Genomic DNA, 16,207 nt, shown 5'->3' with positions numbered 1-16,207 from the left:
CACTGCACTTTACACAAATATATGCAAATATATGTTTCCTGTCTGACAAGCTTTGCACCTCTCACATCTATGAGGGTCTCTGACATTTACAGATGTAAACCCACATATGCAGGTAACAGGCATGGTAACAGGCATGTGTTGTGATTAGAGTTGTAGCAACAAACAATATAGGATAGGAAATCGAAAACTATGTAGATCTGAATTCGTGGATCATAGTAAAATCTGCTAAATCTGCTAACTATAAAACCAGGAGTGCTCCAGCAAGTTCTTAAAAATATTAAAAGGAACTCATTGCAAATCAACTTGCAAATCAAAAAAGTTAAATATCAATGCAATGTGTAACTCCTATTTTTCAGGCATTTCTGAATTACTCTAATAGATTTAGAGGAACAATGGGGCTTCCAATAGTAGAAAATGTCTCTCTTTGTATAATAGAGAAGTTTTGCTATTCTCAATTGTGACCTCACAATGTTAATAAACTCTGATGAGATGAAATATTAACAGTTCATTCCTGTCTCCCTAGAATTGTTCTCGGCACATCAGGAAGAAGTCAAGTTTTCTCATTCAGGCAAATACACTAAAAGAGACAAGCCAACTCTTCCTCACTCTGAAGTCTTTGAAATCTTCCAGGAGGCTCAGTTTTTCAGGCACAGACTCCAGATGGTCCAAAGCCACACGGGTACTCTGGAAAAAAAAAATCATCAGGGTACCAAACATCATTAAAAATTAATTAACATTCTCAGAATGCAAATATTAAAATGAGGTGCACCTCTGTATAAGCATTTCAAATCACACACTTAAGAGAATTGCACAAGAGCAGATACAATAGGCATGTGTTTCCAAGATAAATGTTATCTTTTTAAATCAGAGGAATTATTTGCTTTTAAAAATGTATGAGATATATTTGCAAGATTGACTCAAATATAAAGATTCTTCCTAAATGTTTTCATCTGACTTGCCATGGAACTTTGAGTAGAACATATTCATATGAATATTAATTTAGTAGCCTGCTTCAGTGAACATCAGAAATAAACCACAAGATAACACAAGAAATAGATGAATTTGCAGTCACTTTGCTACCAAGGTTATTAGACATTCCACATGTTGTCATTATAAAGAAGAAAGTTCTAAGCGCTTATTTTAGTTATGTAGGGAGTGGGAAGCATTTTACAGAAGGTTTGGAAATAAATATTCACAATTACAACAGAGATGTAAGATCCTGATTGTTCCAAATCAGTCCATTACTATATGTGGTCTCTCTTCAGCTATCACCATTGCTCTCATCAATATCAACATTAAGAAAGAATGAGATAGAAATCAGATCGACGCCACTGTGAAGCACGAGATTAAATGAAAGAATATTTGAGAGCAGAGACTATATACTACGAAGGTATTAATAAAAAAAGCTCATGGAAACAACGGAAATAAAAGGTAAGTTTATTTTGGGACAAAAAAAATTGCAATGCTTGTATATTTTGCTTCATAATACACATTTTCCACAGGCTTTCTGAGGACCCTGGATAATGTTTATTATGCACATTCTTAGGCCTGTCATAGTGTCAGAACATGTTGAGGCAGGCAATAAATTCTAGTTTTTAAATTTAAAATGAACTTTAAATATTCATTGAAATAAAAAAAAATATATTCCATGGCTGATGCAAGCGAAGACACTGAAGTGTCCAGCAAGAATCTAGAAAGACAATTGGAGAGAAGTTAATGCTCACACACTATTTTATGCACTCCTTGACTTTTCCCGTGTATGTCACTAATGGACTCAGGCAGAGGAGTCTGCGTGCTGTTTCTTTTACCCTGTTCTCTTTCTAGACGCTGTAAGGGGCCATATACTCAGGTTGCCATAGCTAACAAACAGAGGACAGGCACACACATATCATACTGATGTTACAGGAATGGGACAAGAACTCCTTTTGCATCAAACTATAAGACTTCAGGGTTTGTTAATAACCAATGTATACCATTGTGTGAGTTTTCTGAGAACTAAATAAATAAAATGGTGAGGTAAGACATTTCTGCCCCAAGATTATGCTATAAAATCAAGGATGTGAAGAAATAAAAATATTGATTTACAAATGATAAAACTTAAGAAAAAAAAATATCTGTAACTCCAAGTTGCAAAAACAATGCAATGTGGATTAAATCACTCTGAACAGACAGTGTCAAAGCCAGGTTCCTGCCACGGGAATAACACCAGAAGGCAGGTGCCATTCACCTTGGAGAAGTCTGGCTTTGCAGTTGGAGTAAGTGAAATTAGTACTGCAAAGAAAGAGGTGGAAGTAGTTACAAGCTACCTATCATGGCGAGTTACATCCTCAGCTCTCCATCTGCAGCACTGGGGCCTCCTTGCATCCCAACGCTGCTAGAAACATGAAATAGATGCTCTGGAAAATCATGCTAATGAGGGTCCGCAGTGAAAATGGTAGCCAGAGAGCAGTCCCTCTTTCAAAGATAGGTAATTCCAAATTAAAGGAAAAAAAAATGGGGAAAAATCTATGCCTTCTGGGGAAAAAAAAAAAGTTGTAGTGCTCCCCCCAAGAAAGACTGTTGGCATAAACATTTAAGAATATACATAATAACATTTCAGGATTGGTGCAGTAGCCTAGCAGCTACATGCCAGAATCCCATATGGGCACCAGTTACATCCGGCAGCCCCACTTCCCATCCAGCTCCCTGCTTGTGGACTGGGAAAGCAGCAGAATATGGTCCAAAGCTTTGGGACCTTGCACTCGTGTGGGAGACCGGGAAGAAGCTCCTTGCTTCGGATCAGCTCAGCTCTGGCCGTTGTGGCCACTTGGGGAGTGAATCAACAGATGGAAGATCTTCCTCTCTGTCTCTCCTCTTCTCTGTATATCTGACTTTCCAATAAAAATAAATAAATAAAAAATATACATAACATTTCAACCTCGGTTTTGGCTTGTTTCCTATTTTTTCAATTGTGACATTGGCTGTGATCACAGTCTGCTGAAGGAGGGAAGCTATGAGACATAACATACATATTTATACTTACATACATGTTAATAGATCTCATAACAGTTCCTAGTGGAAAGTGCCAGGGTAAAGTGCAAAGAAAATGAAGTTGCTTAATTTTTTTTTCTGCCCTAGAGGACCTAATGTTATAAATGGCCCAATCTAAATTGTTCAAATGCAGAGAGAAAGTTTTCAAGTTTACTTCAAGGATGGTACTAGCAGATAACAGCATATTTAACATGTTCTTTAATTTCCCACATTTTATTTTTCTTGGAAAAAAAAAACTCAAACTTATTTGTCTTATGAAATGGCTACATGAGACTAAATTTCATATCAGATGTGAAAAAAAGTCACAATTCAGATTATTTCACAAAGAATCATGCAGTGTGTTTTGCTCACTGCAGCAGCTTAAGGAGGCGGGACGTTCACTGGTCTAGAAGCAGAGGCAAAGCTAATAGTTCATTTTAATTCAATTTAGTTGCATAAAAAATTAATGAAATATTAAAGAAGGGCATTCAATTTTGAGCACAGTTCTTAATCCCCACATCTTGGTAAGAAGTGGACACTATTATCATCACTGCTCTCCAGATGAGGCAGTTGAGAGCTAGAGGGTTTGAACCACCCGATCATCGTCACGCGCCGGCACAGCCCGGACGCACAGCCAAGCAGGCTGATGCACAAGTGGCAGTGTCCTTGTCCCAAAAACCTTTTCCTAGCGAGTCACCAGGTAGGATGGAGGAAACAGCAACCAGAAGCTGTGATTGTGAGTGCTTTACACCCCTTTCTAAGGATCAGCTCTAGGCAGTTAGACGTGGAAGACAAGTGCTTGGTGAGAGTTCTTCTGGAAGACAAGTTTCCAGACGTGACCATGAAGCACTTCGTGTTGACTGCATGAAGACAAGGCAGTTTCCATGCTCTGATGTTGTCACTCCATATCACACACCCTGAGGCAAGAGTTTGTTCTCTTAGAAATGTTTTCTAGACTCAGGGCAAGAACAAATGGTGTAGACCAACAGTGAAATTCAAAAGTCCTGTCCATAAGGGCCCATGACATCTGCCACTACAGAGCTATTGCGACAGGTACCCACTGACAAGGTGAAGGGGGAAATGACAGTCTTACCTTTCCAAAATTTCCACACACACCAAAGTCCTATGGAACTGAGTCTTCTGCACTTACACGTGCTACATTTTTCCCCCTTAGTCATTCATCTGTTTCAAACTACAGGAAAACTGAGTAATATAAAACGACAACATAAACTGGGAATTACAGGGATTTGCACTGCAAGTCCCAGATTCCTGCATCCTACAGAGAACTTGTAAGAAAACTTTTAAGAAACTGCACATGCTATTCTTATTAACATATAGCAGTCATCATTTTTGTAGCTATGGAAATCACACGTGTTTGGCAATTTAGATAATAGATAAAGGAGATGTCACCAATGTTTTTACTTTATGAAGAAGTGCGTATGTTTTTGGCACCCCACACATATTAAGCAAATATGGCGATGAAGCAGTTTATTTGGGCTTGAGAATACAATTCTATTTCACTTGGAGAGAGAATCACTGTCAAACTTCCCTGACAGATGCCTGAAAAGTGGTGAAAGATCCTAAGTACACACGTTTCAGACAGAGGAAGGGTGAGATCATGACAAGGACAGACGGTACACCGTTTGACTGGCACAGCCGCACTGCGTCACAGGGACCTGTTTCCATCCGGACTGTGTGAGGTTCATGCTGGAAGCAAACCTAACAGTAGCAAGAGTGGGCCTAGAAAGGCACGGAGCGGGGCCTACCCGGCAGGGCTCCTGTGCTCAATGCTGTATGCACTTGGAAGAATAGAAGAATGTTTAGCACTTTCGAGACTGTACTTCAAAACAGATCTAAAGGGTGGACACTCAGAAGTATTCATGTGTTATCCTGGATAAGAGGAGACGCATGACTTGCTAAGATAAATTCCAGGAGTACAGCATCACTGCTTGCAGCACAGCCATCACTCAGAAGGATGTTTCAGTCCAAATTACACATGTCTTCATACGATATTCTACTCAAAAAGTAGTATATTTCCTTCAAAATGTTCCAGAGTTTCACAATAGGTTGTACCTCTGCAAGAGAAGCTTGGATGCCGAAGACTCCCCAGGCATTTTGCAATTGTGCATCACAATAATTTCTAGCAAAAGTTGTTTATAGAACACAGAATCACACTGTAAGCGGTGATTCACTTGTTATTTATTATGCAGCTCCAAAAGGTGGAGTGCTACCCTCCAGACTTTGATTCAGGATGAAAACACAGAGAATGAAGCCAACAAGACAGGAAGGCAGAGAATAAAGAAACAGATCTCTTGCTTGAGTTTCATTTTTAACCATCACCTTAAATATTGTTCTTTCCACTCCTTTATAGAGAGGAGAAAAAAAGACAAATGTGGGTTACTTTAGTGCTCTCACAGTGTCCTGAACGAGAAATTACACACTTTTTACTGATAAACTAAATCACTTAAACTTCTAGATGAAAAGAAGGAATCAAAGTGAAAGAAACTGAAAATCACTTGCCAAAAAAAAAAAAAATTTAAAGCAATCAAATGGGATAGCATGTTAACAATGGGCAAACATTACAAGCAAGCGCTTCCTAGAAGCAGCCTCATTCAATTGCAGTTAAGGTGGCAGATGCGTCTAAACACCAAGCTCATGGACATGTGTGTCATCAGTCTGAGCAGCACTGGGCAGGTGGAAGGCATGCTGACCTGTAGAACATCATCACCGATTGGTGGACAGTTCCAGTTCCAGGAACGGCACTGTGGTTTTGGAGCTAGCACTCTGCCCTGTCCTTCAAAGCTTCGGTCTTTTATTTGCAAAATGGGGATAAATAACGATGGTCTTTATTACCCTACGCCCACAGAGAAGCTATTTTCGTGTGATACAGTGAATGTGAAATTCACTCTGAAAATTGTCAAGCACTTTCCAAATGAAGTGGGGTTTTTTTTTTTTTTCCCTCCTCCTTTAATGCTGAATGTGCGATTCTGGTCACTTTCAAAGAAAGAACAGGCCAGTGATGATTTAATAGCATAGTTTAAAAAAAGAATTAGCAGTGTACAGAGCAAAAACATGTCAAATCTAACTGAAGCCATGGCCAACATTTAGGAATAGTACATTTATTATTATTCTACCCGCAACTTCTAAAGCATAAAGCAATAGATGTGTAATGGCACATACAGGCCTCTCTTCCTGCAGGTGCCTGAGTGGAGACTCTGTCCTCCGGAATCCATCAGTGGCTACTGCTCTACTCTCTCCCTATACGCACAGGCATTTTCAAGCAAACAGAAAAACTGTTAAAAAAAATTACAAAGATCACCCATTTACCTGCCATTGGGGCATATCATTAATCCTAGGGCATTATTTATATATTTTGAAATTTACATATAATGAAATGCACCTGCTTCAGGAGAAATAGTTTGTCATTTGTATAGTAGTTTTGTCATCATTTCTTCTGGGAGGGCTTGCATGTGTGCATTCTGTCAAGCAAGTCTTCTACAGGACTCTCCTCAGTGGACAATATTCTGTTTACTTCTATGATTAAGGAATGTATGTGTCGATTCCAGCCAACAAGCACCAGAAGGGCAGCACATGTGTCTCGCTTTCTAACCAGTGCCTGCTGCAGCAGAAGGACTTGAGAGATGCTTCTTCAACAAATGAGTAGGTATTCCGTCATGTAGGAACCGTGCTTACTCAACATACAGATATGAACGGACCACCCACCAGATTTCTGAAAGTATTCAAGGGGTAGATAAATAAGGCAAAAATATCTGTCTTCATGGAACTTACATTTTAATGGGAGAGAAACAAACCATTCCTAAGATGCGAGATGGTCTGAAACGTTCAGAAGGAAGCAAGGTGAAGCAGTGGGGGCGCAATGAGATGACCACCGTGGATGCGAAGGTGACCGTGAGAGCCTCAGAGGAGGAGCTTCAGGAGCTGAAAGAGGAGAGAGACCGACTCGGCACTGTCTCCGGGAGAGGATTCAGACTGCACCCGCTGTGGCCCTGCGGAGATGAGCTGCAAAGGATCTGGGTGGATGCCAAGGGCAAGATCTTAGAGAGCCTTTCAGGACATAGTCAAGCTTTTGTCTTCGATTCTCAATGTGCTAGAAGGTCTTGTGAGGATTTCCAGCAGAGTACTGGCAGGCTCTCCTTTAATCCTGAAAGGAACATTCTAGATATTGTTTGGAGAACAGACCGCCAGCCTCTCACCGTGAGTCATGAGAAAAACTTGTGAACTTTGGGAGTGCTTGAGAAGGCAAGATGGCAGCCGTCTCTCTCCGAGTTCCACTTCAGGGACCACCAAATGGGAGAAGTTGATGAGGGGGAACACAGATAGTGAAGCAAGGCTAACAGCCTCACAACCAAGCCCGTGGACTCATCCCCAATACGCTCACAACCCCCCAACATGCAGTGCTACTGTACATCTCTCAAAATGTCCGTGTAACACATTCTCTAGCCACAATATATTATTTTTAATTAAAGTAGCCTCCTGTTTAGGATATAAAAAGTGTCACCAATTAGAAATCAGAAGGCACAATGTTGCCATAACCAGAGGTGGAAAAATCATTTAACCCCTGGGTCTCAGTTTCCAAGTAAGGAAGATGGGAAGATAGGATCTGAACTTCTCTGCTGTCCTTTCTGGGTCTGAGCTCAGTCAATGCTTGCTTTAACTTCCTCCCGCAGTAGGGTAGAAGCTGGTTTTTGAGCTTAAAAAGATGGAAAAGAGTATGAAAAAAAAAAGGAGGTTTAATAAAAAGAGCAAGTGAAATACAGAGAAGATTGTGATCAGAACAATTTTCAGTATTTTATAGCACTAAGTAAAACTAAATTTTGTGCGAGAAAATCAAGGAGAAAGACATGTTTGTCTTCTTGGGGCTTTGCCCCAACTCTACCAACTCAATCATTTACCAATTCTAAATACTGGCCATTTTGTGTTTTTTTTTTTAAGAAAAGATGTTTCCAAAGAAGGCAAAGAAACTGCCTTGCATTTTTTTCTTTGTTTTATAAAATGGTCTAACAAAAAGGACAAGTTGGTTTCACAGTGTCCTCTTGTCTGCATACTTGTCGTCAACTTCTGTCTCTAGTGACCCCAGCGGCATTCTGCACTCCGCCCTGAAAGTCTCCATGCCATCATGACTTTGTGCATGAAGGTCTGTCCGTCTGGAATATCCTCTCCACATTGCTTAAATTAGCTTCTGATTCACCTTCCGCAAGATCTGGCTTGAGGACTACCTACTCTAGCATGGTATTTAAAAGCACAAGCTCTTGAGCCCATCTGCCTGCTTTGAAGCACCATGCTAAGTCACCTGATGGCCATGTGTCCCTGGGGAAGGTCCAGATCCCCGCCACAGCAGGACGCAGTTTCTTTATTTATAAATAGATTTGAGAGTAATACCCATGGTGCAACTACTCTGAGAAATTAATAATATGAACCCCTGGAATTAGAGTAGAGACTGGTGGGCTGAAAGAACCCAACAAGGACTATTACCATCCCACTAACTTCCATGAAACTTTCATGAAGTGCACAACATTGGACATGCCTGTTTGCATAACTGTCTCCCACACAGTATAACCATTTCATAACTGTGATGCTTTCAATATACCTCAAACTCCTTAAGTGAAAGATTGTATGTTTTGCTATATTTCTGAAGCAAGTACTTGTGCTGCACATAATGAAGTTGTTTTATGCAAAAATTCTTATAAAGAGATATTTCAAACTTACAAATACTGTGAGAAAACACAGGAAGATCACTTTCTTTTAGTATGAGGCTCAAGATTTAAAGATTTTTTTAATATTTATTTATTTGCTGATTTAATTATTTTGACAATACAGATTTACGAGATTAGGGAATCGTCCCTCCTCTCAGCTGATGAATCTAAAGCAGAGATTCGCCCACTGGGACACAATGGATGTCTACAGCGTGTGTCTTTGCCTCTGATGAACAATAGGAGATCGATTAGTGTCTATAATTACACCTTTGCTTTTTTTTTCCTTTTTTCTCTACTTGCCAGGAAAATTCTTTTTAAACACAGAACTGAAAAAGATTTTTGAGGAACAAGGAACATTTCTGATTCAAAAATTAAAGAAATAATTGATAGAAATGGAAGAAAAACTAGGGGATGCTGTGGTTGAGCTCAGTAATCCACACTGAGCAGAGACACTGATGAGAACAAAAATCTGCGGTGGATTAGCGAGGTGGTGCAGGAGACAGGTGAGTCAGGTGGACTCCTGCTTCCTGTAGATGCACGGAGAGGGACTTAGCCATCACAGGTCCTGATGGGGACACCCAGCCTATTGCAGGTACTGAGAAATGCTGATCACTTCTTTGAAACCCGCAAAGCTTTCGCTCCAAAGCCCCAGGTCATGCTAATGCAGACAATCACATTTGCTTTTGTCCATATTTAATACAGAACACAGCGTCCTGATACAGAACACTGATAAGGAGGAATAAGTGGCGAGGCTGCAGCAGGGACTAGGCTAATTTACTTAAAAGCACCTCTGCGGTGAACAAACTTAATCTTTGTTTGGAAAATAAAGCGTTATTTTGTTTTTAGGAGATGTCTTGTGCTCTCAAAGAGAACGACAGAATAAATTAATCATTTTCCATTACTCCACACACAGCACTTGGATGCTGAAAGATCATGTGAGCAGTTAATCCCCCTATATGAATGAGTTTCTGGTGACAGGCAGATCAGATCTAAATAGAAATCAGGCAAGGTGTTTTATTTTTATCACTGTGGCTTTGGGACTTAATTTAAAAATAACTGAGATCAACTCTGCCTATATTTTCAAGGTTTTCTTTCATAATTAATCCTTTTTTGAACACGCAGAAGCACAATTCTGGATCTCATACAAAGCTTTTCCCTGATGAAGCCAGCCAAGGCAGACAGAAGTAAGGACTAACAAGCATATTAGAAAACCACGGAAAACCCAACTAAACTGTCTCTAAAGCAATCTCCATATAGCCACGCCATATCAATTAGAACATACTAATAATTTAAAGGTACAGTCATACATTTGGATGAACACTTCACATACACACCAATGTTAAAGATGAACCATAAGAATGCTGCTTGAAATGCTTTGTTAAGCTATATCCTGAACAGCTGAATGGAAGGGCTAAGATCGGAGAACAGTTAAGTTTATAAGCATGTATTTTTGAAGAAAGTCAGGAAATGGACTTTCAATTACTGGCTGAGAAGTGTGCCTCATGCAGAGCAATTGGGACAACACAGTTGGCAATGTTATTTGGTAAGCAAATGCACCAGACACTTGCCACAATCAACTGTTTTCCTGAAACTTCAGTTGTTAGAAAGTTCTGTCCTCCAAATGAAAGTCATCTATTCATTCAAGTGGACGACAATGAAGCCTTGTGGGATTCACTGAAAATGAGCTGATCTTGCCCCTCCAAATTTGATCTTGACTCTCTTTATTTTAACATATCCAACTGAAATAAACAAGCTCTCTAGCCTTTACCAAACCCATTAAAAACTAGAAGTAGCCAACACAACATGACTTTGACCATTTAAACTATGCTATGAAAATTGTATAGAAAATGCATCAGATATTGTGGAAACAAATACACAGACATTGAATATGACATTCAGTATGTACGTGGCATTTATTTATTACATATCTACTCTGTGTAAACTCAAACTTATATTATCACTATCGCAGACTTCTAAGGCTGAAAAAGGATTTCTAAATGAAAATAAATCATTAGAGCAATTGGGTGAAACATGTACTGTGTTCATGCATACCTACAACACCATAGAGCATGTGAGAATGATGGACTTGTACTACGCATTGCTGGAGAATCACATTACTGCAATTGCAATAGGGGAAGGTGGGGGTGGGGAAAATGGAGAGAATCTCTATACCCATAAAACTGTAACACTAAAAATAATAAAAAATCTTTTTATAACTGTAAGTTTTCCCTAGCCAATTTTTCCATAAAATTGAGACCTCCTAAGATTAGAGAGCATCTTATGTATGGCTGATACAGTGGAAATATTACAGATTGGGTGGCTTCAACATTTCTTTCCTGTGGTCCTAGAAGCTAGCGGGTCCAGGATCAAGACTCCCGCAGATCCTGTCTGATGAGCTGTTGCTTCCTAGTGTCTAGACAGACACCTTCTTACTACATCTTCACAAAGGCAGAAATAAAGAGAAGCAAAACAGAGACAAAAACAGGAGGCAGTCAGCTCTCTGGCTCTCCTCTCTTCATATGGAGATTAGTCTCACCTTGAGAGCTCCAGGCCCATGACTTCATCTAAACTTACTCACTACCCAAAGGGCCCACCTCCTAACTAGTTTCCATTCGGGGGTTGGGTTTCAATATATGGATTTGGAGAAGATACAAATATTTAGTCCGTAACAGGGATCATGCCTTATTTACTGGTCTTTGAAACTATGTTAGAATATAAAAAAGTATACAATTAACATTGAATTTAGAGTTACAATTAAGACTTAGTTACAATTTAGAGTTAGCCATAAAGTATCTACACATCCATCTCCCTACCTGCCCACACACAAAACACCATTTTTTAATAGCTAATGTGAGAGATAAGATCATTAATATTTAACTTGGGAATGGCAGAATGCTGCTAAGCAAATGTGGCTACATCACAAAATCTAGAATTCACTTTAAAGGAAATAACTTTGCAACAATGAAATCAAATTGAGTTCTTTTGAGAACGCATAATCTACACATTATCCTAGGCTACTCTAAACAGGATATCCATGGGAATTACTACTTAAAAACCAATCTCGTAGCTCCTTACTCCCATCCCCTTCCAGACTTCAGCTGGAAAATAAAGATCAGAGTTTTGCTGTGTATTAGCTGTGAGAAGGTGAAGACAGAGGAATGTGTCTAAGGTCTACACAATATTACTTTAAATAACTACAGTCTTACTCATACAAACTTAGAGAGAATCCAGTATTTGAAAGGAACCTTCTAGAATTGCATAAAAAATTCCTTATTGATATGTAATCTTATCAGGAGAATTACCAACATTGGCAATTTTCTTAGCAAACCTGTGAGACAAGTAAGGTAAGTACAATGCGCACTTCTTACATAACTCTGAAAGTCAGAATGAATAACCATGCCTCATATCTCCCATTTACCAAATCCTAATTGATTTGAATCTGGGGCAGTTGGGGCTAGAAGAAAACACACCTGCCTTAAAGAAACACTGTGGTTGAATTAGGGCTTTGTGGCACTATAGAGGCAAACCAAAGTCTGAGTTAGAAACCACGGAAGAAAATATGAAAACAGGAAGTTATCTGAAAAGAAGACACAATGGGAATACTTTCAAAAATCCAAACATGACGTGTCTCCCAAGGATCTGTGTGTTGGGAGCTTGGTAACATGGCGATATACAGAGGTGATATGGCTGTTCAGGAGCTGGGGCCCAGGAGGAATTGCTCATTTCATCAGAGATGCTGCTCCTTCTAGATATTAAGGCAATATTTACAGGATCTTGAGTTAGGTTTCATTAGAATGAGTCGTATTATATTAGCAAATCTGTCTTCTCAATCACTCTATGGCTTCTTGTTTGACACACGATCTCTCACACACACTGCTGCTGGGGTGCCATCTGCTCTTCCGACGCTCAGCACAGTCTGAGCCAACAGGACTGCCCAGTCCTGGTCCTCGACTTGATGCTTTCAAAGCTGTGAGCTAAATAAACCACCTCTTCAAAAGAACCTAGTTTCAACTATTTCATTCCACAAACATAAACCAGATGACCAGGTCAAGTTTTTTAAGTGAGTCTGCTTTTTTCTAAAATAAGTTTTACATTTTTAGTAATGCAAAGAGAACACATTTTGTGTATTGTATATACACAGTTCAGGAAGACAATCTGTATTTAATGTGCTTTGATACATGGTCAGCAATGAGTTGAACATAGCAAGGATGTGGTCCATCAGCCTGTACTGTGTAAACGAGTAGATGTAAGATGCTGGTGGAGAAAATTTTTTGAAAAGGGTCCAGGCAAGCATTTATGGATGATCGCCTGTGGGAGAGCCTAAAGAGAATAATGAGGGAAGGACTATTTTGGTGGTTTGGCCTTTTACTCTTTGATGTTCAAGTATAATGTAGTTGAGGGCAAGGATGGGTTGAAACCATTCACTAATGCTAAATAATTAACATGCAACCATTTGGGTATTTATATTAATAATGCCAGCAGTGACAATTTATACTCTCTGCAGCCTTTCATCTGAGATCAAAGTTTATTAAAAGCTCTAAACAAACTTCATAAAGACTGTGTAAGTGGTATTAGAGCCATTGTGGAGATACATAAAATGAAAAAGATCAACCAAGGTGTTTAATATCATGGAGAAAGCTCAAGACAGAACTAGCAATGCAACCTAGGGGCAAGCCAACAGTCAAAAGGCAGAAAATGAGATTAAAGTTGCTTAATGAAATCCCATTTGCCAATGAGTTTAAGGTACATCCTGATTACAGTCCAAGAAAATCAGGGCTCTATTGCGGAGATCTCTTCTTCATCTGTTCAAAATCAATACGTCTGGTTGTTAATTTTCTTCTTCCTTTCTTTGCATCTTTTACCAGATACTTGCAATGCATTCATTACCTATACATTTCCTGCTCTCACTAGGCACAAACAGAAGATGAGAAGCAGAAAGAACATTGTAATAAACAGAACAACTAAATTCTAAACTTGGGATCTTAACATTTGACATTCTAGAATGCCCTTCTGGCCTCTACAGGAGCTCTAGAATTTCTTCCGGTTGTAACATTACCTAGAATGTGTGATCCATGGCCCCAGCGACCCAGCACACTGTACTCAGGAATCAGCGTTGAGACTGGTAGGTACTTGATATAAATGTTACATAGCATCAAATGAATAAATCAGGGTATATTGTTAGAGGGCAACTAATACAACTCTATAGACATTTTGTAAAGAGTAGATTTTCACTCCCCCCTAAACTAGATTGGAGCCTATTATGAAGAGATTTTATATATGACTTAGACCAGCCCTGTTATTAAAAAAAAAATAATGGAAAATCTGAATGCAGACAGTTTTAAACAACTTTCACAGAATCATATGCTTAGCTATAGTGGAAATGTGACCAGAATCCATATCTTAGTACTCTTAATCTGATGGTAATTTTTTTAAAAAGATGCATTTATTTTTATTGGAAAGTCAGATTTACAGAAAGGAGGAGAGACAGTGGTCACAATGGTTGGAGCTGAGCCAATCCAAAGTCAGGAGCTTCTTCTAGGTCTCCCACGCAGGTGGATGGTTCTAAGGCTTTGGCCCATCTTCAACTGCTTTCCCAGGCCACAAACAGGGAGCTGGAATGGAAATGGAGCAGCCAGGATACGAATCAGTGCCCAAAAAGGATCTTGGCACATGCAAGGTAAAGACTTTAGCCACTAGGCTACTGTGCCGGGCACTGATGCTAATTATTACCATATCAGTCTCCATCATTTTAATCAGACATGTAGTATTTTTCAGTTGAAATTTGCATGTATTTTGTTAAAATTATATGCACAAAATGAAGATTTTCCAAATTAATTTTTCATTTTAAAGTTTTTCTTCAAATATGCTAGCATGTATTTTTAAAATATACTACTTGCAATGACTAAATATTAAGAGTGTAATGAATATTCTAGAGTGAAGCTAGGATCCTAAAGGAAAGCCAGTAGATTAAGACTCTGAGATTTCATGTAGATATGCTTTTCGGAGAAGGCATTTCTTGTAACTTTTATATTTTTTGAAAACAGAGTCCAGCTGTGCTTTCTCATATATGTCCATGTTATTTTCACAATCTAAAGCACAAGCCTCGTGCCCAGCCAACGCACCGTGTTATCGGTAGTGCTTAGAACATGACTACAAAACATTCTCAAGCGAGGCAGTTAGACAAGCAAGCTGACTTATCTATCAGCATCAAACACGAAGCTGCCAGTCTGACCTTCAAACACTGAGCAATTCAATAACAGTAAATTCATCTGATGGTGAGGCTGTGCCCATTATGTAACTTCCCAGCGACACCTTCCCTCTATCACCACAGTTATGAAAAATTTGACAGGGCTGTAAGAAACATTTTTTGCAGGTTTGAGGAAGTCTTACTTTTTTTTTTTTAACTTGGTCCTCACCTTTTCGCAACAAGGTTGCCTCTCTGCTTAAACAGCCCATTTGTTTTAAGCAGTATTCTCTTCACTGCATCAGCAGCAGGCGAGTCTTTGGGGCTTAGTCCCTTGAAGATGACCCCATTATTAGAAAATATGCATCCTTTAATATTAAAATGGCCCACAGGCCCTGTATTTGGGGACAAGGTGGAGAAAGGAGAAAGTCTACGTTGTTTCATCCCAGATGCCTCATGAGAGATTCATGAGGATATTTCCGTCTGCCCTCGATGCGAATATACAGAAGGTAGACCAACATTAGAGCAGTGGGGAACTTGGCAGGATGGGCTAGGACAGGGTTTGTGCAAAACCTTTTTCCGGTTTCAGTTTGAATGGGTTCCCAGGAAGTGTCAAGTTCGAACAAATCCAAAATTTTACAATGTAACTCAGCCAAAACTGCTGAGATTCACCTGATTCTGGGTCAAAACTGTACAGAGCACACTGCGTTTTATCTGGTCTAGAGCCAATTGGACTGACCCTTTCAAGCCACTTCAATGAGAGGCTCATAGCCTTTGGCAAAAACCAAAAATGAACCTAGCTCAATCTCTGGTTTTGAAACAGCAAGTTCTGGCTTTGTAAGGAGATAAAGGCCAAGTTTTGCTCAGTTTCAAGATTCTTACAAACACTTTGGAGAGGCACTGCAAGTAATGGACAATTATTTGGCCAGAGTTACATACTCAGTTGTTCTCTGGGCCTAACGAGGGCATCTCAGTAAGTACGTTAACTCATTTGGGTTCTTACATCCCTCAGTGCCTTAGGGCATAAGTCATTGTCCCAACAGAATCTCGACTCTACAACACTTGGTACAGCAATTGGTACAGCATGAAGGAACTTGCACAAGTTTTAACACATATAGGGTGGAAAGAAAACAAACAAAATGTCAGTAACAATTGCTTACACTAATGCAAACAAGTGCATTAAGTAGATAAAGCATTACTTAGTCTGTAATCTCCATGGAGACCTATGACTATATTCATAATGCAGGACACCAAGATCCTGAAACTAAGCATATGTATTTCAGACTTGTACTTTTTCACA

At 39.4% G+C, this 16,207-nt stretch overlaps 1 protein-coding gene across 1 annotated transcript in view; it reads right to left on the bottom strand.

Moving 5' to 3' along the window:
- The window catches only part of CEP128 (centrosomal protein 128), a 247,937-nt gene that overhangs the window by 24,296 nt on the left and 207,434 nt on the right, over nucleotides 1–16,207 (bottom strand). Inside the window, exon 22 of the mRNA XM_040975214.1 lies at nucleotides 607–684. Within this exon, the coding sequence (XP_040831148.1) occupies nucleotides 607–684 (78 nt within the window). The remainder of the gene's footprint in view (nucleotides 1–606; nucleotides 685–16,207) is intronic.

The sequence above is a fragment of the Ochotona curzoniae genome, unplaced genomic scaffold (genome assembly GCF_017591425.1).
Source record: "Ochotona curzoniae isolate NIBS_2020 unplaced genomic scaffold, NIBS_Ocur_1.0 contig_2688, whole genome shotgun sequence".
In the NCBI taxonomy this organism is placed as follows: Eukaryota; Metazoa; Chordata; class Mammalia; order Lagomorpha; family Ochotonidae; genus Ochotona; species Ochotona curzoniae.
Note: the sequence above shows the minus strand (reverse complement) of the source record. Positions and strands in the feature narration are given on the sequence as shown.